Source organism: Ylistrum balloti, unplaced genomic scaffold, assembly GCF_031769215.1.
Source record: "Ylistrum balloti isolate Yb309-2 unplaced genomic scaffold, AGI_CSIRO_Ybal_v1 Utg370122, whole genome shotgun sequence".
Lineage (NCBI taxonomy): Eukaryota > Metazoa > Mollusca > Bivalvia > Pectinida > Pectinidae > Ylistrum > Ylistrum balloti.
In genome coordinates, this window is record NW_026782138.1 from 179,096 (window position 1) to 203,713 (window position 24,618).

Genomic DNA, 24,618 nt, shown 5'->3' on the forward strand with positions numbered 1-24,618 from the left:
ATACCTTGTGATGTAAACAAGTATGTTCTAAAGTAGACAGTATATGTAGCGTTCATATTTCAAAAGAAATAGCAATCTTAGGCCCCAGAATGATGTTTTGGTGCTTCCCTGCCTTTGTCCAAAACAGAGTACAATAGCATAGGAAGTAAACATTTAGATGATGCTGGAAACTGTTACAACACACCATATTGTTTATCATAGTGTCATATATCACACATTTTTACATTTGTAAGAGGAGGTCATAAAACTGTGTAAAATTTGTATCAGGTATCAATATCTTAGAAAAATATGGGTGTCAAGAAACACAATTTATAATAATAATAATAAACTTCTATAACATGTGAACCTAGAATGTGTAACAGAATATAAGATATATATGTCCATCTTGTTCCACGGTGTAGTGCTGTTGGGTTTTCCCAAGGGTTGTGCACTATGCAGTCCCTGCCACTCTAGTGGATCAGAGGTTATATAATTAATTAATTATGAAATTTGATAAAAGAGGCTTAAATTAGGATCTTACTCCCAACAAAAATTTGCAAAAGTTCCTAGCTGTAAAAGTTAATATTGCTTTTAAAATATATTGTGATACTCAGCAATAATTGGCTTTTAAGACACTGAGAAAAATGAAATACTCGGGAAATAAATGAATCACATACTGCTACTTCTTCGGTACATAGTATTCACGTGATTTGCAACTGGGGATTTGTAACTCATCAATGTAATCATCATCTTTTTCAGTATTATTAAGACTTGGGAAATCACTGTTCATGTTTAAAAAAATTACATTAGATAAAGGAGATCAGATGTCTAAAGAAGTATTACATTACACCAGGAAATTTAATTTGTCACTTACACCGGTTTTTGAAATCAGGACATATCTTCCCTGTGTGTTCCAGTAAAAGAATCACAGGTTTCATGTATCTAATGGTTTCCACAGATTGAAAAGGACTCTCCATTTACTCTTTTTCTAATACATTCACTGTCGACAGCTTTCTTCAGAGAGTGTACATGTACCTACATTGATCGGTACTGAGTAAATCAAGGCCTCTGCACTCAGATGTTACAAGAATTAATCAGGATTTTACTGTAGGCCGTAACATTTCGAGGAACATAAATGCTGTAGCACCAATATACATTATATATCTGTTATTTCTAACAAAAAGACTTTGTATGAGGTGCTGATATCCATTTTAACAACACGAAATGTAGTGAGTTCTATTAGGTCAGGATAGTGAAAAGTGAAAAGGTAGACAGTAGTGAGTTTTAATAGGTCAGAATTCAACACCTACAGATGTAAAGGTAGCTAGTTCTTATAAGTCAAGATTCAACACCTACAAATATAATGTTAGAAAATTGTTTGTTTGGAATTGAGCTCAAAATCTTGAAATTGAATCAGGAGTGGATTATATTTGTAAGAGTGCAGGAATAGTTGTAAATTCATTTGTTAAATTTCTCAAAACATGTTGTCTAGCTATCTAACAAGAAATTGTAATTGACAACTCACTGACAAAAAGAAATTCTAACAACAGTGACTGGAATAAGGACATTAAAAGAAATATTGCATGCGAACGCAACATATACACTTTTTCAATTTTCTTTCCAAGCCACTGTAATGCATAATTCTTTGCCCAAAACAAAAGTACTTTAGTCCAGGTCATAAAGTGTGAGACTGCCTATGCTAAAAAAACAAACTTTAATTTATACAGCTTAAGTGAGAGATAATGGAATGGGGATCAAACTGATGAAAAAGATGTTTTCAGTAAGATTTCCTTACAGTTTCTTGGAACCAAGAGGTCGGCCATAATTTGCAGATTCTGCATTTTGAAATAAAATTCTGTTTTGGTTATTCATAAAATATTAAAATGGTATCGATTACAAGAGTTGAGGTTACCATGGGAACATTGCAGTGTCTAACTATGACTATGTTCTTGATTTCAATTTAGTAACCTTGGTTATACTCGATAGAGGTTGTGTCTCATTCTGCACTTGTTTCACCTGATTCATGAAATTAGGTTATTTAATTACAGGTGTATGTGGTATGTGAAGAAGAAATTGAATGCTACAACAAGATTATGCTTGGTGATATCAGAAGGATTTATACAAAAAAGGACTATAATAATACAGTATAGATACACTAATAGATCAACTGTAATGATAAGGGAGACAATCAATGATATTTAAACAATGTTTTCATTTCAGTATACAAGATGAACAGGCGATGTCCTTACATCAGAAAAAATTAGACAAGGAGGTAAGATATGTTATGTACATGTATATTGATGGGTATCAGCAGGGGAAAGTGGCCTCTGATTTATACTTTTTGTGTCATGTTTCTTTAGCTTTAATTCAGGTGTTATTTCTGATAAAAGTGCAATGATATTTTTGTAGTTCATTCATTCATTCATTAAATCCTTCATTCATGCAGAAGGCAACGAACTGTAAAATATCAAAGTCTGTTTAATATTTATGAATTTATTTGATGTTACCATCCAATGATAATATAGGTTGAAAATTGTTTTACATTGTTTTTTTGTTTTTTTAGCGGAGAAGAATTGATGAACAAAATAGAAGGAAGAGAGCGACTAACAACATGGGCCTTCTCCAGCCCAACACTGATAGTCGCCCTAACTCAGGTGGTCATCGCCGGCGTGGAGAGGAAACGCGACCGCTGGTCAAAGAATCATCTAAACCGTCCACACCAACAAACTTTGGTGGGTATCATCAAATGGTTATCTGGTCACTGCAGACAAGTAGCCATTTCAGGTTTAAGCAGATTATCAAATCTTCTCATGCCAAGTTTTAGTCAAGGAGGAAAGTAACTGGCAATGCTATATATAGCAGGGGAGATAACTGCTATGTTGTGATAACACAAGATGGTACATATTGGTATATATCAGTAGAATTCAGTTGGTATGGACAGAGCCTTACCGATATGAAATAGTCTGCACTCACATCTTCTTCCTTATATCTTCATTATGGTAAATTACAGCACAAGCTAGGTGACAACATTTGGCCAATCCTTGCTGTGTTTCACGGTAAATCAGTTTGACTGTCTATCTACATTGATAGTCCTGTAAAAATAATTATTCTCCAGACATTCGGGGAACTCACAAACTGAATGGCATCTAATGTTGAAAAAAGACATTAATTGCTGAGCATGTGCTGACATTTGAATTCCTTTGGGATAGCCCTGCGGCAATTCAGGATAAATTATACCATTGTGTGTGATCATCGCCATGTCTGACCTTTACAGAAATCGGGATCACTAAAGTCTCTTCAGCTTCATCTTACACAGAAAAAATCACATCATATGTAGCAATTTATAAAGTATACATGTTTTTGTTTTTGCGGAATTCAATTACTTTTTATGGCATAGGAATGTAATTTAAGATTAATCTCATTTGTTTCAAAATGTAGAATTATTTCTTTGTAACAATACAACATATGGGTGTATAGATATTTGTTGGTTACACCTTAACTCTAGGATGTTCTCAAAGAATGGGAATGGTAATTCCATCAGTTCAACGATATGTGCATTATGTTTCAATCCTAACACACATGCCTTATACAGTTTACCAAATTTTGTCAAGGAAAGTTAATGAAGGTTGTCAGATAATTGATAGAGATAATGTAAGAAGGAATCATGTGGTAACATAGAGCAGAACAATCATTCAACAGAACCTGTACAAGGGTGTGTTTGATTATATTGTAGTTTTTTAATCTTGATTTCAGAATACCTCGGCCCAGCAGCTAATGACGACATAGACGACATGGCAAGGTTGTCTCCTCAGGATCAACGAACCATGACAGTGCTCAACGTGACCACCGACAGCCACAGTGATGACAGCGACAGTATACCAGAGATTGCTTCCCCTCTAGAAGGTATATACAATATTCCTAACCAAAAAATCCAGGTCACTTATTGATCAATTCATGTTTGGCACCTGTTGATGAAATATTTCTCACCCAGTGACATGTGATCTTTAGTTTATTTGCAGTCTTGTGAGATTCGTGTGCATTTGTCGTAGTGTTTCATCCTTCCCTGAACGTGATCATTTTCACCTGAATGTTTCCCATGTGTCCTTGTTTCTTGCTAACATAATTTGCACCCTTTCAATTCATCCACACTAGATACATTACAAAACAAGTCCTGTATGATTAGTTCCACACACATCCACATTTTATAATATGGAAGCAGTAATGCTACATGATATACATCCTAGTCAGATATAGACAGAATCACTAGGGGATGGTGACAGAAACCATGATATGACAGTTATGGTTATTGTTGTATTAATATACTGTACAGTACACCCTGTTTCTAAGACCACATGCCTTGATTCAATGCTTCCAATTTCACAAGGTTCTTTTCAGAATATAGAAATTGATTCTAAAAATATCACTTCAATTTTTTTTAATTGAAAACTTCTTTGTTTTTAATTTCATCTGAAAAATAGTATATAATGCTTTTGTATTTCAAACAGTAAAGCTATATGATAAATTAAGTGGAATTAATCAGCTGTTCTGGAGAGGATTATTTAGATTTAAATCAACCCATGTATGTATTGCTGTCATCACAAATTCATAGTCAATTCCATATAGACCCCATGTCTGTGAGGCTAGACAAATTTCTATTTGATACTTTACTTTGGAATTGGTTATTTGTTGGATTTATAACTAAATAATGAGTCTGTAACACAAACACACAGTCTTGATGACACAGGGCTGTCCTTGATCTTATATCTTAACAACAACCTGCCTTATTAGGGGATCAAACTACACACCTCTGATTTCTCTCCTTTACCAAATGACAACATATGTAAGACAACATTAAGAAATAAGATTTCCGATTTCATTAATGTTTTTGCTCATAGAAAAAATTCAAAATAAAACAAAACCAAAAAAAAAAGAAAAAACAAAGTTTGAGAAATTGTGATTCTATCTATCTGTACATTTAGTCTGTAATTGATTGTTATTACCTGTGCTAACTGGAATATGCCCAAATTCCCATTGGCTCCTTGATTTAATGGCCAGTCTGCACATAGGTGGCGATGAATATTTAATGTAAATGAACTCCAACATTATGCAATGACTGCTGTACCATTAATGATACAAATTTTGGCCAAATAACATGGACGGTACATTTGTAAACATTTTATGCTGCATAATTTGATACTATAATACATGTGAATATCAAAGATATATTGTACACTATGTGTTTCCTGTAAATATGAAGACCTGCAGACACACTACTTAAACATCAATAATATGAAAACCTTTGTAATATGATAAGAACGTTTGTTCTTCCTTTGTTAAAATGATGCTGTTCTTGTCATATTGTGAAGGAATTCTTTCTTTTTTTTATATTTATGAGGATGTATATGTATTTTGATTGAGTATGAAAAGAACTTTTAAGCCAAGATATACATATTACAAGTACAGATGCACTTCAATTCATTGCTATCAAATGGATATTTATTACGATTTTTTAATATGTACTTGAACAAGACATTTTGACTGACACAGAATTTAAATGGTTGATATCCTCGATTTGTTCAGGTGATTTTTTTTTCTAAACTAGTAATTTCTTTTCTTTTTGTTCCTTGTGAAAACACTGTTTCATTTAATATGCTACAATAACAAGTCAGTTACATAACTCACGTCCACTTAATATACACATCTTCCTTTTTGCAAATCAAGTTACCTTAAACCAGGAGGAACAAGTTATTCAATTTCTACAGAAATAAATCCAAATTCAACCTTTTTAATCAGCTGTCACAAAATCATCCCAGCTTTCATTATCTGATGTGAAAGCCAAGCTGCCTCCTCTGTCTGTGTTTGCAGATATTTCTTTATACATTTGCACATTACATTGTGCCATCACGTTTTCCAGTCTACATCCATCTTCATCAAGAATCACATTTCATCAAAATAGTTTTCATCGAGTGTGATGGAGAGGAAGTTGTATTTGATTAGTATGGTTCTAGTCTGTCTTAAAAAGTCAACATTGTTCTGACAGCTTAAACTGTGATCAATTAGAGAATTACAATTCTGACAATGATACAAACCAGAGCTAGCATTGTCAGTAATTTCTGTGGATAGAATGTAAACTATATCATATAGATAGAAAATGTGTTGCATCAGAAGAAAATGATAAGACAATGTGCCCTCCCCTACTTATCTATGTGTCTAATATTGATGCATCCTCTGTGTATACCCTGTCTTGTGTTGATGCTACTCTTTGGTGCCTATATCTTCTCTGCCCCTACAGGTATTGATGATGTACACTCCCTGTATTTATATCCCTGCACAATATCTCTCCTTGGCTATGTCCTTGGCTCACTACAAGTACCCCTCTGTATTTATTTGCTGGGTTCACTGCATGTATCCCTCTTGTATTTTTGTGACAGGCACACTGTACCTCTCCTGTACTTATGTGTCAGGCCCACTGTACCTCACCTGTACTTATGTGTCAGGCCCACTGTACTTCTCCTGTACTTATGTGTCAGGCCCACTGTACCTCTCCTGTACTTATGTGTCAGGCCCACTGTACTTCTGTACTTATGTGTCAGGCCCACTGTACCTCTCCTGTACTTTATGTGTCAGGCCCACTGTACCTCTCCTGTACTTATGTGTCAGGCCCACTGTACCTCTCCTGTACTTATGTGCCAGGCCCACTGTACCTCTCCTGTACTTATGTGACAGGTTACTGTACTTCTCCTGTACTGATGTGTCAGACCCACTGTACCTCACCTGTACTTATGTGTCAGGCCCACTGTACCTCACCTTTACTTATGTGTCAGGCCCACTGTACCTCTCCTGTACTGATGTGTCAAGCCCACTGTACCTCTCCTGTACGTATGTGTCAGGCCCACTGTACTTCTCCTGTACTGATGTGTCAGACCCACTGTACCTCACCTGTACTTATGTGTCAGGCCCACTGTACCTCACCTTTACTTATGTGTCAGGCCCACTGTACCTCTCCTGTACTGATGTGTCAAGCCCACTGTACCTCTCCTGTACGTATGTGCCAGGCCCACTGTACCTCTCCTGTACGTATGTGACAGGCCCACTGTACCTCTCCTGTACTTATGTGCCAGGCCCACTGTACCTCTCCTGTACGTATGTGCCAGGCCCACTGTACCTCTCCTGTACGTATGTGACAGGCCCACTGTACCTCTCCTGTACGTATGTGACAGGCCCACTGTACCTCTTCTGTGTTGTTGTAACTTATTCTGTTGTTATATCATCTGTGTACTTCCTCTGTATTTATGTATCCTGATGTACCCTTCCTGTGCAGTTGTACTATCTCTGTTTATACCCTAATATCAACATACTTCCTTTGTTCATATTTTTGGGAACTCGCACTTTACCCCATCCCACTAATAAAATTAGCATAAATTTCCTGTACTTAAAATGATCAGACAGACAGAGAACAGACCTGCAGTTGGATCTAGACATGTACATACATGTTTATATGTTCTCAGTATCATTAAGTTATACATTCTGTGTTTCTTGCTTCCTCCATCATTCCCTTTGTACCTTTTGTCCTGCAGCTATGTTTAAAATGCTGGGTTCTCCTCTGGTATCCTCTATTCTTTAAAGTCTGATGATGGGCGTGTACAGTATCTCTACTCTATAATACTATGATTTAGTATTGGTGTAGATTAAGAGGTACTTAGGATATTGATATCATCCTGATCCTACTCTGCTTCAGCTATTCCCCTTGCTCCTGCCCCACCTCCTCTTGCTGTTGTCCCTTCCTTGTCTCTCCCCTTTCCTGATATGTGAGCCCAGTTTCTTTTTCATCCTTACTCCCTTCTCTTCCTGTCCCCTTTCCTTGTTCAGTTATCTGGATTTCTGCCTTTTCTGATACCATCCTATCCTTCTCTCACTTTTTCTTGTCCATGTTAATGTATTTCTCCCTCTTCAAACTCCTTTCCCATCTTCTCCCATTTTGCATGTCCTTGAACCCAAATCTGTCCTGATCATCTATGATACCTCTACTCCTGCATGTCTACCCGTACATTGTACTATAGGTAGCACTGGTAACACTGCGCAAGAACCAATGCATCCAAGCAGAAAAAAGGACAAGGCCAAGAGCTCCATGAGTGCTGCTAATTGGACTGTTACCAACAAGGGACAAATCCCAAATTTTACGACCAAAAAGAGTAAATCTCAGGATAATGTTATTCCTGAGGGGGGTGAAAATGCTGACGATGAGTCACCAGATATTCCCATGCTACAAGGTAGGGAGGTGTGGTCTAGTGAGGGTCAGGTGACTGCACTGCATGTTAACCACCCTTAACCCAGCTCAGTGTGAGTCTAACACCCTCAGACATATAACAGTTTTACTTCAGCTAGTTAGCTATGTACACTTTTTGCAGAGCCTGCCTAAGTCATCCATAATCTATTATATAATGGCCAGTACTTTATCAAGTTTAAAACTGGAGATTAGGAAAAATGTATGAAAATGTGTTTAAGGCACTTGTTATAAATTTTTTCACAGAAATTATTTTTATGAACTAGTTAGTCTGAGAAAGCAAAATGTGAATCATAAAACTGAAAGTAGATTAGAATTGGTTTATAGTAAACATAATTTATCCACTAAATTATTTGGTAGGCATTGCATATTGTGTCTCTTTGATTATAGTTCAATTAATCTGTGTTGTGTTTTATTTTCTTTGATGTATTTTAAGCCTTTTCTGTTGTCCCTTGCTTGTTAAAAAGGCCAGTAGTTGGTTGAGGGGGGACAACTCTTACGTTTTTTGGTCACTAATCCAGTAGTATGCTTAGTAGAGCAGTTTTGTGTGACATATTATATCTGGACACTTTCAAGCAATGAAAATATCTTTGTTACCAGGCATTTGTTTAATTAGGATCACTGTAGATTTAATTATTAATCTTAATTAGCTAGAACTCAATACTACTATATGGCTGCAGCTTAATCTACATACACTGTGTAATTACAAGAATTAAATTGCATACTTCCTTGTAAAATGCAACATTTGTTATGAGATATAAACAATGAGTGTCATTTAAGTGAAGAATTTTATCATTTGTGTGAGCCTCATAATGATCAAATTTCATACATGCTGTGATTGGTGAAGTCATAGAAAAAGTTCTTTCTTATCACAAAAATGTATGCAAAGATTTGACATGTAATATATACGTAATTGTTCTGACAGTTAACATATTTATCTTGTGATCAGCCCATTCTTTGTATTATGAAACTTTATAAATATTAATTCCTAGTCCTGTAATGAGCCTACCCTCTATTTTGAGGGGCTGAACATATTACTGGATAAACATGATGTAACAATGGATTTATGTTAGAAGAAATGTATTGTATGTGTATGACTGCCACTTAAGATCCAGAACATAGAATTGCCTGTTTAGCCTTCGTTTGATAATGTCATCATTATCCTGACATTAAATTTTTTTGGTGAAAAAAGTTTGCAGATGATGAATTTGCAATAATATTTTTGCTGCCATTTTCTCTCTGAAAGTAGTTTTTTTGTAATTACTTAATTGTTTCCTTGTAAACAGCATGTTATATCACATACTAGAGAAATTGAGATGCAGGAAATTTTTCATTTTAATATACAGCTGTTTAGTGTGTATTAACAGTTGTACACCGCAAGCTAAAACAACTGATAACAGGCAAGCTGACACACCACTTAAACTAAACTGATAAACACTCCATGGAGTAATGTCATTATTTGTTTATAGATGTTAACATACAGTGTGTTTATATATCAATGGAAACTCTCCAGAGATAAATACCAGTATTGAGATAAAACTTACAGGTATAAATCTCTGAGAATGTGTCCATGTCTCTACTCTAATATTTCTCCACCTGGTATGTAATTTATCCCTCCGTGCCACAGTTTCTGGGAGGAATCAGAAAGGACTTGTGGAGTTTGTATTATCTGTAGTTCAAAGAGGATTTTTTTGTAAGGCAAAGGACTTCATGAGCTATCATTCTGAGGAAGGATAAAGTTGTACTTATTCTTCAAGTGAAGTTGTTTTATTACCCAGAGCAGAAGGACTGTGTTATATTTGACTTATTCTTGTATAAGGTGTGAGGATTTTCTTTTGACATCTAAGGAGGGAATTTCATGCTGATTTTAAAGTGCATTCTGAATTTGTTCGGATAATGCAAATGTAAACTGAAAAATATGATATGTGCTTTTGACACTTTTGCCAGATGCAATTACGTGTGCTAGATTGAGTAGTTTTTAAATTTTGTCAGAAGTTGGTATCTTAAATCTGGATGCATACAGAATAATCGACTGTGTTAGAGTAATAGACCATACACAAATGACTGGTGTGCAGCTTGATTACAGGTAAAATATCTCACACACAGTCTACTGTCAGTTTACCTTTTAAGTTTCGAAAGCTTACTCTCTGGGTGGCTTTAGTTTGTAGTTGAACTCATTCAGGTGGCAACTAGTCTAGCAGAAAGAAACGGTTCAGTGTTTTGTCATTTGAATCAGTGTGCCGAGTAGTAAATTCAATACGGTCCAACCATTCATCTAGATATGGGGTCAGGACAATAAAAAAACCAGGTAAATTGGAGTTCTAATCCCATCGTCTGGTCTGACCAGTGTCACACAAGTGGTTAGCTTGTACATGCACACTTTAAGTGTATTGGAAAATTCATAATTCTTAATTAGAGGACTAATTTGATGACTTACTCAGGTCCAAGATATTTATCTAGATTTACAGAGCATCTATGGATATTCGACGTGAGTGTACTTGTGTGAATGGCTTTTTGGAAGGTACTAGTGTTATGGAATAAGTATGACTGGAGCACTCGGACACTTCTATTCAGAACTTTGTAAAATGTCAAAATAAAAGTTGTGATCTAGTTGTTGGCTGATAATGGCTTTAGCACAAGACCTTCACCTGACCAGCGGTGGTAAGGCCCGAGTCAATGAAGCCTTTGAGTTTGGTGACTCGGAACACAGTGAGTTCTCCTCAGGTGATCAATTGGACCACCCATGTAAGTGTAAATTTCAAAATATGACTTATTTTCGTTTAAATTATCAGATTAATAGTTAGATGTTTCTATTTCAGTTAAATTCTTATACTTATGTTGTATTGTAGAGTACAACAGATGACAGTTTTCACACAGTTTGTCATAGATCAATGTTCATTCAAAGTTTAAGCCTCACAAGATGCTGCAGACCTTATGTCTAACATACTGTAAAATTATAAGCCTTTAACCTCAATTTACAAGTCTGACTTGCTCTAAATTGCCTTTGAATTGGCAAGTTATTAGCACTTTATTCCTACAGTGCCATAATTGTTACAGACGGATTTAAGTTATTAGCTTTTCTACAGGTAGATGTCTTCACAGGTAACATTTTTACATTTGTAAGGTTAAAAAGTATATCACCAGGGTAATCAAATTCACCTTTGAATTATGACTACTAGGCTATACTCCATGTACTGTGTATATACAGATATATAGGGACTCTGGTGACCAACATACCGTAGTCATATTATCTAAAGAACATGCATATGTTAAACGTCTGTTTACAATATCACAGGTCAGTCTGCAGGCCTCACACGTTGATAAAGACCTTTAGTCCGTCCTCAACCTTGTTTTGGTAGACACGTCAATACTACTACACATTTATGACAATTAGAAGTTGGTCGAGGACACTTAGCAAGAATGTGTGGGATATTGTCTCCTCAGCCCGATTAACAATCCCATGTATGCATGTTATCTAGACATAGGCACATCTGATCAAAGCCTATCATTAACATCAAATATTGAAATAGATAATTCTAAATTACTGAGATAAATATTCACCTGGTTTAATTTCTGGAGGGGACATTGGATTGTAGTCTGAATGAAACTTTTACAATACATGTGTATGTGTTAGATGTTGATTATAAATTGTGGCAAAACAATCATCAAAAATAACCAGTCTAATTATATAATTTCTATATAATACTAATGAGTTAAGGAAGAATGACCATATTTGGTTAGGCGAGAGTTTTAAAGCTACACTACATGAATGTTACATTTATGACCACAATATGTCGCATTTTAGAGTGATCAACATAATATGTAAAACAACGCTTTGTTCATCAGTAACCTTTAAGTTCAATTCTTAGAGATATGAATATACATAAAAAGATATCTTTGTTAATTTGAAAAAATGAAATTAAAGGGGAAAAAAAGTCTTTTGATTTTATTTATACCGGTATTTGATTTTCTGGGAGACAGTTATATATATATACCTTGTGCAGCTCAAAAAAGGGGAAAAAAATAACAGTGAGATAGCATGACAACACTGTCATTTATGAGCACCATCCCATATGATGTTAGATGTTGTGAGGATGCAAAACCCTTGACAAACATGCAAACAAGATACCGACACTTCTTTGAACATGTGATGAAGATTTACTGATAAATTTAAAGCAAGTAAAAGAGGTCAACACTAGTAACAAATATTAACCTTCGGTTCTAAATTATTACTTTATCAATTTTTACAATGTCACGCTGATAGTTACAGTCAGTATGTTAAAGACTTATGGTATTGAAAATCTGTAAGTTGGAAAATTAATCATTTTCATCATCAATAAGTTAGAAGACATATAAAAGAAATTGCTTCTGGCACTTTTTTAAGAAAGAAACCTAACTATTTAAAGGGCTACTCTTGTGACACTTCCATTTATCATCATGCCTTAAAGGTGTATTTGATATAGAAATTACAAGCTGGTATCATACCAGGTATGTTTGTAATATGTTTACAATAAACGAAAATGCTTGGGGTGTTTTGTTGTTATCGATAAATATGACAACTTTATTTGCTTTTAATCAGTTTTACAGTGCTGTGAGCTTAAGCCAACATATTGCTTTCAGACTTGATTTGACATTTTATATAAGACTTACATTTGTTTTTCATTTTAAGCTAAAGGTGGATAATTTTATAATTCTACAACTTGTTAATATAGTTTAACAAGACATAGACATGTAGCTTATTTTCTAACAGGTTCAATATTACTGAAAAGTATCATCTGTGCTATTGGTTTCATATTGCTTATAACCAGGTGTACATTTCTAGTGTAGAGACAGTGAAGTTAGATAGATGGTAACACTTATAGTTATAGCTAGAATATTAGAAATAACTTATATAATATGTAAATCTAGTTGTTTGAATGAAGCTATAGTTAACAATGTACATGTAGAATACTGGTATCATGATAAATATATTTCATTTTTTTAATTACCTGTTTGTGTTGTTAAATTCTGTGTAAAGACATATTTAAAGTGTTTAATTAACAATATTTATTGATTTTTTAACATCCTTTCTATGATTTAAATTTATCATATATTCATTAAAATTCACTGACTGTTATAAATATCTTATCCTGTTTTTATCTATGTTTCATATTTTCATTATTTTGGTATATTTTTGTTTTAATTTTCATCATTAAAATAATCTGTTGAACTTCCAATCAAATTTCAATAGTCCTCTATACATATTGTTTAAACGGTGTTTCCAATCTCTAAAATATCATTACTTTGAATTATAATGTTCTGTAGTGCAATTCAGCTTTTACATATTTTGATAGTTTTAAGTTAGGTTAAATTAATTGAATTTAATCTTTTTGATATTTTGTTTGGTTCCTCTTGAAAATAGCAATGTTTTGATATGAATTTTCTTTGAAATTTTCTGTATGGCTCTTGATTGAAATATAATTGATAAAGGAAGTGAAAAGCAATCTCAGAACTTGGTACTGAAACAGAATTATTCAAATGTAAGTGTTTCTTTGTTGTGTTTCTGTTTTTGTCATATCAGGTACCAAGTGGTTATTTAATACAGCAAATGTTTCTAACTTATGCATGATATTACATAATATATCTATTAGAACAAGTTATTGAGGTAAATGTTAATATTGAATACATATTATATATTTCAGATAATGTAACTCCAAAGAAATCAAAGAACAAGAAAGATAAAAAACAAAAGAATGCCCATCAAGCAGCATTAGCCGCAGAACGAAGTACTGGGGACAGAGCTGACCGAGGAGATCGAGGCGGAAATGTCATGTCCATGAGTCCAAACATGGGGGACGACGATGTAGAGGATGTGGATGATAGCAGTGCCCCCATAGTACCCCAGCAAGTTGCACAAGGCAAATCACCTGCTGGGAGGAATGGCAAAGAGGATTATAATTCTGGAGGGGTGAGGAATACAAACCACTTAAAAATTGACAATACCATTCATCAGATAAGAAATCTACAGTCTTTTATAATATTAAAAGTCTGTAGCTTCTCCTGGAATTGCAGTTTTCGTTCTCTTAATCTGGACAGGTGGAGCTTTCCGTTGATGTGTGAACCTAATTATTGAAATCTGGAGAGGTGTTACTTTTCTTGGAATTGTAAACCTAATTATCTTAAATTTGGACAGGTGTAACTTTCTCTAGGAATTGTAAACCTAATTATCTTAATTTGGACAGGTGTAACTTTCCCTAGGAATTGTAAACCTATTTGTCTTAATCTGGACAGGTGTATCTGTGTTATCAGTGTATGACGTCCTTGTCTTACCCAAGGGATGAGACAGCGACTTGATGCAATATGAATGTCAAGCATTGAGACAAAAAATATTTAGAAGGGAGTCAGAAGAGTAAGAGAAAAATCAATGTATTCATTTGATAATGAGATAGAGAGAACTCAACCATTTGGGATGCATGTTTGCCAACTTAATAATCTTTTCTCTCGGGTGGAGATCTACCATCTCACTTCCAAGAGAGTGAAAGATTCTATTCCTCGTGTACATGCCTGCAATACATTATTCATGGTTAGAATTCAGGTACATTATCAAATGAAACAACTTTATTGGGTACAGTATTTTGATGTCACACAAGTAAAGATTTAAAATTCAAAGAACACATGTATTAGAAGGAAAATGAAAATAATGGCTAAAGTTGATCAGCTGGTGATGGAGTTTATTTTTCAAACTTTATTAGAAGATATCTTAACACATCAGAAATTTAGATATAATCCATATCATTTATATTGGCCTAAACTTACTTTTTCAGAATGATTTGGATGACGATGGGGATGAGGTTCAAGGGGCGATGGGCCGAACTCTCACTCCAGACATCACAGAGAACCTCGACTCATTTGTGTTCAAACCAGCCCCACAGGGCCAGACGGTAAAATGTCGCATCACCAGGGACAAGAAGGGTGTGGACCGTGGGATCTATCCCACCTACTATCTACATGTAGAGAGGGAGGATGGAAAAAAGGTGAGAGAGGCTGACTGTCTCTTTAAGGCTCTAATGTTATATAATAATGATGAAAGTACCTTCAGGTCATAATTTATTATCTTATCTTTGTATTTTACGTTTTACCTTTGATGTAGAATTTTGTCTTTGAGGAGTTTCATTACTGGTACATAGTATCTTACATTGATTATTCGACCACTAGGTTAAGTATAAAAATTTCCCCCATAAATGTTTTGATATTTTTTTTTTCTCTCTCTATAGAACACAATTAGTCTCTATTTCTAAATAAAGAGTCTGGCTGCTATGCAAGACAGTAAACTTTTGAATAATAGTCAGAATAAGGATGACAGCAGTATTACCAACTCTGATATGTTTTACCAAGAACTGAGTTGTTATGTTTGGAAGTATTTCACAATTTTCCTCTAAGTGGTACTTTCGAAAATGAGCAATGATCTTTATGGTACAAAACTATTTTAGTAAAATCAGTTTGAACCAAAGTTCTGTTTGCTTGATTTCAGATATTTTTATTAGCGGGAAGAAAAAGGAAGAAGAGTAAGACGTCTAACTACCTGATATCTACCGATCCAACAGATCTGTCACGAGGCGGGGAGGCCTATGTTGGAAAGCTGAGGTCCAATCTCTTGGGAACTCATTTTACCCTTTTTGACAATGGAGACAACCCAAAACAGAACTATGAGAATGCAAGGAAGGAACTGATTGGAGTTGTCTATGTAAGTAAACGGGTGATCTGGATGGACTTATTCTGTCCTAAAATCATAAGTATGAATGTTTAGTTATGATAATCAACTAGTCTATTACACTTGAAAGGATGAATTTTTTTAAGTTTTTATCTGTCTAGTAAGTAGAGGTCTGTATTCATTTCATATTATTGTTTCCTGATTGGTTGCGGACTACCTCTGTCTGAGTTATGGAAATCATTTGAATATGTCATACACAATCTCAATAAGAGTTAAACTGTAGCTACTTATTTTATAATCTCATACAATAAATTTGTCGTATGGGAATGAGACACTTTTTAAAGATATTCTGAGATATATGTTAGATTATTTTTTGACTGCATTATAACTTGTGGTTTAACTTTGTTGTTTTATCTGTTTCTATGACAGTAGTTTCAATACACACTTTTCACAATAATGTCAGTTTGGTAAATAATCTATTTCACTGATTTGTCAATAAACTTTGTAAATCTTTTCCAGGAAACCAATGTGCTGGGATTTAAAGGACCGAGAAAGATGACCATTATCATCCCTGGTATGAATCTTGACCATGAGCGTGTAGACATCAAACCACGATCAGTAAGTCAACATTGCCTTGTCAGTTAGTGTCATTATCTCTCATCTTAACTGTTTGTAAGAGACAATTATTTAATTGAAATCACATTTTTTCATTCATGTTTGAAAGTTAGTGTGAGGTATTGCTATCATCTTCCAAAATAGCTTATCAAGTTGTTCGATTTGTTTGTAAATATATACTCCATTACTCTAAATTCATTTTGATGAAATGCTTCTTCTTCTTCTTCTCTAATTTTCTGTGTTTTAGGGTAATTAGGAACTATATGTACATGTATTTACAAGTCATGAAGATTAAACATATTTAGATATAATGATACATGTACATAGATATCCCTTTCCAATTTGAAAATTGCTGTTTTGTCGGTGCTGTTTTGTCTTTGTTTTGTCAGTGTTGTTTTGTCTTTGTTTTGTCTTTGTTTTGTCAGTGTTGTTTTGTCTTTGTTTTGTCTTTGTTTTGTCAGTGTTGTTTTGTCTTTGTTTTGTCTTTGTTTTGTCTTTGTTTTGTCAATGCTGTTTTGTCTTTGTTTTGTCTTTGTTTTGTCTTTGTTTTGTCTTTGTTTTGTCTTTGTTTTGTCTTTGCTGTTTTGTCTTTGTTTTGTCAGTGTTGTTTTGTCTTTGTTTTGTCTTTGTTATGTCAATGCTGTTTTGTCTTTGTTTTGTCAATGGTGTTTTGTCTTTGTTTTGTCAGTGTTGTTTTTCTTTGGCCTCGGTATCAGCTTAACTTCTCAGTATTATGGTGACCATAATACAACGAAAGAGAAACTAAAAAAAAACACTAGTCCCATATATTGTACAGTGCTAAGCTTCACGTTGTTAATAAATCAGTGTGTTTTGTGTGTATTTTAGGATAATGATGGCCTTATAGACCGATGGAAGAGGAAGAACATGGAGAACATTCTGGAGTTACATAACAAAACTCCAGTGTGGAATGACGGTAAATTCTTTCATTAGCAAATGTTTAAAATCTTGTATGATTTGCTTCCCTTTGATCAAATTCAACAAGCACTTCAACAAAACTTGTCAGCTAGCTCAATATTTAAGTCATGTGACCTAGTGATTGGTGCTATATATTGGGTGATTAGTAATTCTAAGATAAGAAAGTGGCAGAATTTATAATGTTTATTCAATACATGTAAATCATAAGAAGATAAGTCTTAGTCTGAATATCATTATCATGTTAAGTATGTTTATATTGTTGGTGTATATCACTCCATGGCAATACAAGAGGGAATACTACTACAGGTACTTTGAAGCATTTTATACAGCATTACCATTAGTTTACCAGCTATACATGTACCTGTAATCAAAGTGACTACTATCTGGCCCATTCTACCTGTTTTAAAAAATGAAACTTTGATGCACGACTGTTAGAGTAGATCTACTGGCACCATCGAGCTGTGAGAGGAATAAATAGATAAACAATCATGTTCCAAATTCTATATTTCAGAAACACAATCCTATGTGTTGAACTTTCATGGGCGAGTAACACAAGCATCGGTGAAAAATTTCCAGATTGTCCATGATAACGATGGTAAGTTCATTTCTCATTTCATCATGTAAGAAACAACACAAACTTAAATAAACTTTAAAGAAAAAAAGAAAAAAAATATCTTTGGAAAAACCAGTCATTTAGAATTCATTTAAATTTGAAATTAATATATTTTTTTTCCTTTCTAGTGGATTACATTGTGATGCAATTTGGTCGTGTGGCAGAGGATGTGTTTACTTTGGATTTTAATTACCCCTTGTGCGCAGTACAGGCCTTTGGCATCGCCCTTTCTAGTTTTGACAGTAAATTAGCGTGTGAGTGACAGCAACCATGTAAATACCACATGTTGTTCAGTTTCAAATATGTGATATTTAACTGAATTCATTACACTCCGTCATAGCTCATAAGAGACAAGGGAGATAATTGGCAACCTTTTGATTAGAGGACAAGTAGTGTAGTGTAAGGGAGATAATTAAAAGGAAACCTCTTTTCAGTTACATTTGTGATGCTGTTGAGATTGTACTGCCTATAGTTAGGACATGATTTGTTGTGAACACAAACCTGAAGGTGTCCACATTTACACAGTATCAGGATTCATATGATTCATTGGACATAATTTCAGCAATGGAAATCAAGTAATTGGTTTGTAGGTTGATTTAATGTATTACAAATAAACTTAACTCGTCATGTTTGGTGGTTCATTTGGCTACGTAGCACAAGTAGATGATCAACAGATTTTGTGGATGATAGTGTTTAATATTAAATCAGGTAGCACACACAAAAATTCAAACACTGATTCAGCTTAATCAAATATTAGGATAGTGACCTATCACACGACTAGATACAAGAATTGGCTTAGTATCAAATTAGAACTAACCTGGTAGATGGTTTTCCAACGTGGTGTTTATAAACATGCTACTGTCCAGGTGTGTGTGTCATTTTAGAAAGTTCATCACTGTGATTGTAAATATTTATTTTGATACGAATGCCAAAGATTGTCCACAAGAGAATACATGTCAAGAGTAAAAGAATTTTTTTTTCATTTTGTGCAAGCAAAAAGATTGGAAAAGTTTTGGAGAGTCAAAGGTTGATGCATGTTCTGTATGGATGTTTCTGTAGGCACACCATATTGTTGTTAGATAGAGAGGCAGGTTACTGATTGTCATCGTGAAAATTCTTTCAATTTCAGTGTGACAGGACTCACTTGAATCTTTGTAACCTCAGATATATTTTTAACTGGCCTATGTAGCCCTTTTAGTATCCTCATCTTTGTTGTTTAAAGTCGTTTTAATTCATTTGATGAATTGTAAACGGTTTTTACACAATATCAGTTGTGTAAACAATATATGTATATTACTGTTTATTCATAATATGAAACATATCATATTGTATTTGTGGTTTTTTTTTTAAAAAGTTATCTGGAACTCCTGATGACAGATGTTAAAAGACAGAAAATGTCATTAAACATGAATGTGAAAATCTATACATATATCACTCACCTCCCATTGGAGTATGCAAAATAGCAAGTCTGATATACGTAAAATTGTCAGTGTTATTCCATGTTTGAGAATCTAGAAAACTGTCCAGATAGTGGCCCTGGTGTAGCTGACATTGTCAGAACCATGTATGTAAATAAAGATCTTGAACATGGTCAACGTCACACACGTAAAGTTTGTCATGGAATTTTTCATGTATCATCTTATTTTAGTAAGGTGTTATGTTATCCAATATGTGTGGAAAATCAAACCCTTAAGTTCAATGAATTATATGACATGAACCCTGCAAAGTCCTGCCAACAGGTTTTGAATTAAATCCTAATTTTATGACTATGTTCTGGATATCTACATTTCCGGCAAGAACTCTTGTCCCAATTCTGTCTGTGCTTGTGTGTCTTGATTTAAATGATTTTATTTGATTTTTATGATGATGATGATGATGATGATGATGATGATGATGACCAAATTTAGTTTTTTAAGAGAGAGAGAGAGAGACTGATAGCAGTGAAAACGTTACATGTGTATTACTTGTAAACTGTGAATTAGAGTGGCTTTGGATAATTTTGAATGAAAAATGAAAATTCAAGGCATTGACCAGTTGTATATAATGATGTGTACTTGACATATCTAGCAAGGTCATCCATCTTGAAGTGGTATTGTTTGATAGGACCGATAGTCATATTGTCTGTGATTTCCACAAGGAGACTAGTGTTAATTTATACTAATGGATAATCTTTAATAGCTTGTTGACTTTGGCTACAATGTATGACCAGGTGCAGTATGTGTTTTCATATGAAACAGTTCTATTCAAAATGATGCATAATTAAATTGAGACAGGAAATATTCGACTTCAGGAACACATTGAACACAAAATCTAAGGTATAAATTCCTTACATCTTTCCAAATTAAATATTATATAGGTATGTGTAATTGTTTTGTGTCAGTATTACTTGAATTTTTTGCTTGGTTTCTTAGCCAGGAGGTTTTATTCATCTCCCACATTCAGTTTACACTGTTAAGAAATTTATGTTGGCCTTTGAGACAAGGATTTCATCAGTATTTCAAGATACAATTTTTTTTCCTAAAAAGGAGTACTTGGTAATGGAATTCTTCCAAGGATTACTCACTAGTCGTTTTTGTATCTTTCGGAACCTTCCTGTAGTGCTATTGAAAAAATCTGTCTCCTATTAAAACACAACTGTGAGAATGGATTGTGGTTTCAAATCTATTTATAACAGAAGGGCAAGAGTGCATTTTGTTGAATACTTGGTCACTGCTTGGTTGTTAGTTAGGCTACTGGAATTGGTTGTTTTGAATAATTATTTATTGAGTGTCATTTGATTGGTTGTCCATGTCACATGATTTCAATTACTTCTTTTTATTGGTTGTAAATATCACATGTGGATGTATGGGCCTTGTCCTGTTATTGTATTTTGACCTGGTAGCTGATAAATGCAAGCGTAAGATGTAGTTATGCATTGAAGATGAACCACCTCCTGCTTTTTTGTTTTAAAATCAAGAGAAAGGAAAAGGATATCATCTTCGATGTGAAAAGTTGAAGTTTTACTTCAAGGGAGGATATGACTTTGCAAAGCTGATATGATTTTTAAGTGTATTTTTTTCTGAAATGCAATATTGTAAAATGTGATAATTGTGTCCAATGTTTTGTGCCTACCACTGTGAACGTTCCAATGTAAATAGTTTGTGAACAGGATTGATAGGAACTTCAGATCTGTCAAGACTGAAGTCATTTTGTATCGTATAATTTTTCGCAAATTCATATTCAGCTTTTGATATATAATTTTATTAGGAAATTAAGTGCTAATAATTATTTCATTTTATACATTATTCAATGAGCATTTCATTAGCATTATGAAAAACTCGACATCCTCCAAAATGTTTTGATTCGGTATATATCCTGTGAATGAAATATTAGAGATCAAGATGAAGAGGATGACGTACTTGTTTTGGTAAAGAAAGTTCAATTCTAAGATGTATGTACAGAAAATGAAAACTCCTGACAATGTCACATCTTTTTTGTCCCAAATGTTGTATGTTTTACTGCTAAACATGAGGAATTCCATCGCTGACCAAAGATTTGAAACAAATTTTCTGTGATTTGTCTGCAAAGGTATTATTGATTAAACTGCAATGTTAAGAACATACATGTAGATAATTGTTACAAATGAAGATCGAAGTAATTGTGTAGTAATCAAACACTTCATTATTATGTCAGCATAGTTCATCTTGACCAATATGTTTTTTTCGTATTTTTGTTATATGTCTTAGTCATTATGCCTATACAACATAAAGCATTGCTACTATGCTATTAGCATACACATACACTTCTCATATACAATTTTATCGTATACAAACAATTTATCAAATACATCATGTGTGTAGCATCATGTACCTTGTATTATAACTGGTTAGTATACATATGAAATTTTTAACAACACAAATTGAAATTTCTTATGCATCTTTTTATGACAAATTTAAAAAGTATTTTATTGAAATTATTGCATTAATAGGCAATTGGATTTTAGTTTTGACCGCTGAAAAAAAATATGGAAAACAAGAAATCTAAATGCCCGAAATCTGATTTGTTGATCGAGGATAACTGATTAAGCAGAATTTGAATGTTTTTGATCTGACTTGAAAATTGCACGCTAATTGACTGCTGATAACATCCTGCTTTTGGGGCAAAACATCATAAAATGACTGTAACACAATTTCTATAAATAAAGGGGTCCATCAGTGTAATATTAATTGTATACAGGTGATTGTTTTATCCAACAAGTAGTCCTATAGCTGTTTGGCTTATGCTTTCATATTTAATGCTTTATTTTGAATTACCTCGATCATGACATTTTGTTTATTTTATTTACACTTTTATGAAAAGAAGTGCGTTCAGCTGATACTCATAGGGTCAAGTTCATAGGCATTATCTTGAAATATGATAGATATTGTTAAGTTCTGGAGAAAATTTCATTTTGTCTTTGTAATATTAAGTACAGTTGAGATATTTTGGTCACAATGATAATTTTACCACCAGTTGTAACATTATTTTGTAGAATTTATTGTCATACACAAATTTTTAGTGCACAATACCACAATATTTTTGTACTATCATTCCCGGTTGTGAATTGTGAGAAACACATGTAAAATTTCCTAGATAACAAATGCACACATATATATATATTTTCATCCCACCAAACCATTACTTTATAATTTTCTTTTGATTTTAAATTTAACTGACATTAGCGTGACGAACAATTTTCAATAACTTTCTTAGTGGATAAGGGATTCTTGAATAGATGTCTTTGTTTACAGTTCATTTGGTAGATTTTCTACTAAATACATAAACATTTCAAAACAAAACAAAATCACATGTGTTCTTTGTCTTATAAAATTAGCTGTCAATTTAGAAATTGATTTTTTGGATGATGCAGTTTTGATGTAGAAGTGATTAAGACACAAATAGTATAGTTATTGATTGATATTTAGATTAGAAGAAGAAAAATTTGTAAAAGGGAAAAAAATAAAACGAAGATTATTTACTATTGAAATGCGAGGATGAATTACTATTGTAATATTGAGGTATTTTATAAGGGAAAATAAGGGAGAAAAATTCCATTAGTCTAAAATTAATTAAATCTAGATTAGAACTGAAGCTGTTACCATTAAAAAAAAAAAAAACAATGAATTCTATGGGAATGTGAGGAATGCATGACATTAGTCATCAACATCTCTCTCTGTTTCCTTTATGCTACATTCCAGATTGTCTCTCCTGCAGTATCAGCTGAACAAGGTATGCCGTCCAAATATATTTATTACATGCCAGTCTGTCTTTGTCACAAAATTTGATAACTATATCAATTGTTTATTACATACTATTAATGTATCACTATAAATTATGTATGAATGGATATATATATATTTTATGGAATCGAGAAAAAAATTATCAGTATGTGTTTTGTTGTCGCCTGCATTCACAGTTTGTCTTGATTAAAGTACAACACTTGTTTAGAACTTGTTTTTCTTATTTCTGATGTACAAAATGGGTCTGTTTAGCAATCGTTTGGAGTAAAGTTAGAGAAAACATGATACAAATATCTAAATGTTTATTTACAAGAAAGAAAAAAATCCTGTTCATTTAAAAACATGAGTGAGGAAAGATTTGTATGAACTGTATTAAGAGATCTTATTTCAGTAAAATCAAAGGTAGACTTTACAGTAAAGACACAATCAAAATGATATAAAAAATAGTGAAATAAATTTAAATAAAAGAAATTAATAATAAAAAATCACTGAAGTAAAAACACATTTTACTATTTGATGAATTATACACAAGCAAATATTTTGGAAGTGATATTAGACTGAAATTGATGTATATTCACTATCTGGTGTGTTTATAATAATGAATTCTGTCTAGACAACTACTGTTACCACTGAGCCTATGTATAACAATAATTTTGGATTTTTCAGTGCAAGTTTGTTACTGCTAGTTGATAGAAACTACCTAGACATGATGAGAGAAACATTGATTGTGATGAAATGTTTAGAAATATTGGTTATGTCTAATTATGTTATGTAGCATTAAACAGCCGTCTTCAATGTTGTATGGATTTTGTTTTTAAAAGATGACTCTTGGAAAGAATGGACATAAAACTTGTATAAAACTGAATGCATGGGTCTCATTTGTCCTTAGAATCTATCTTAGAAGGGTCCCCAAGAGGATAATATTACAAAGCTAATGGCACGGTTCACTTGGTTTCTGGAAGGACATACCAAGAAAATGAATCATGCATGAACATTCCATAAACTTGCAGTTATGGAAATCAATGTTCTCCTTCTTGGAACTTTATTTTGTCACCAAAAAAAGTCGTGAAGTTTCCATTAGTTTTCAAACCACGGTTTTATTTTCGATACAAACCCACTACAATGTAGACAATATTGATGGAAGTAAGATATTTTATGTGACATGTTTTAGTGGTTAGCTGACAGAAGTGATAATGTGCTCATATTTCAGTAATGTTTAGTATCAGCCAGGATCTAGTTAGTA

The 24,618-nt window shown here is 33.5% G+C and overlaps 1 protein-coding gene across 1 annotated transcript in view; it reads left to right on the top strand.

The window, feature by feature from the left end:
• LOC132550398 (tubby-related protein 3-like) overlaps positions 1 to 18,379 on the top strand; it is a 57,198-nt gene extending 38,819 nt beyond the window's left edge. The window contains exons 4-13 of the mRNA XM_060214461.1: positions 2,200 to 2,251; positions 2,543 to 2,711; positions 3,733 to 3,882; positions 13,945 to 14,210; positions 15,067 to 15,276; positions 15,774 to 15,986; positions 16,473 to 16,571; positions 17,415 to 17,502; positions 18,016 to 18,099; positions 18,246 to 18,379. Coding sequence (XP_060070444.1) covers positions 2,200 to 2,251; positions 2,543 to 2,711; positions 3,733 to 3,882; positions 13,945 to 14,210; positions 15,067 to 15,276; positions 15,774 to 15,986; positions 16,473 to 16,571; positions 17,415 to 17,502; positions 18,016 to 18,099; positions 18,246 to 18,379 — 1,465 coding nt within the window. The remainder of the gene's footprint in view (positions 1 to 2,199; positions 2,252 to 2,542; positions 2,712 to 3,732; positions 3,883 to 13,944; positions 14,211 to 15,066; positions 15,277 to 15,773; positions 15,987 to 16,472; positions 16,572 to 17,414; positions 17,503 to 18,015; positions 18,100 to 18,245) is intronic.
• Positions 18,380 to 24,618: the final 6,239 nt, after the last annotated feature.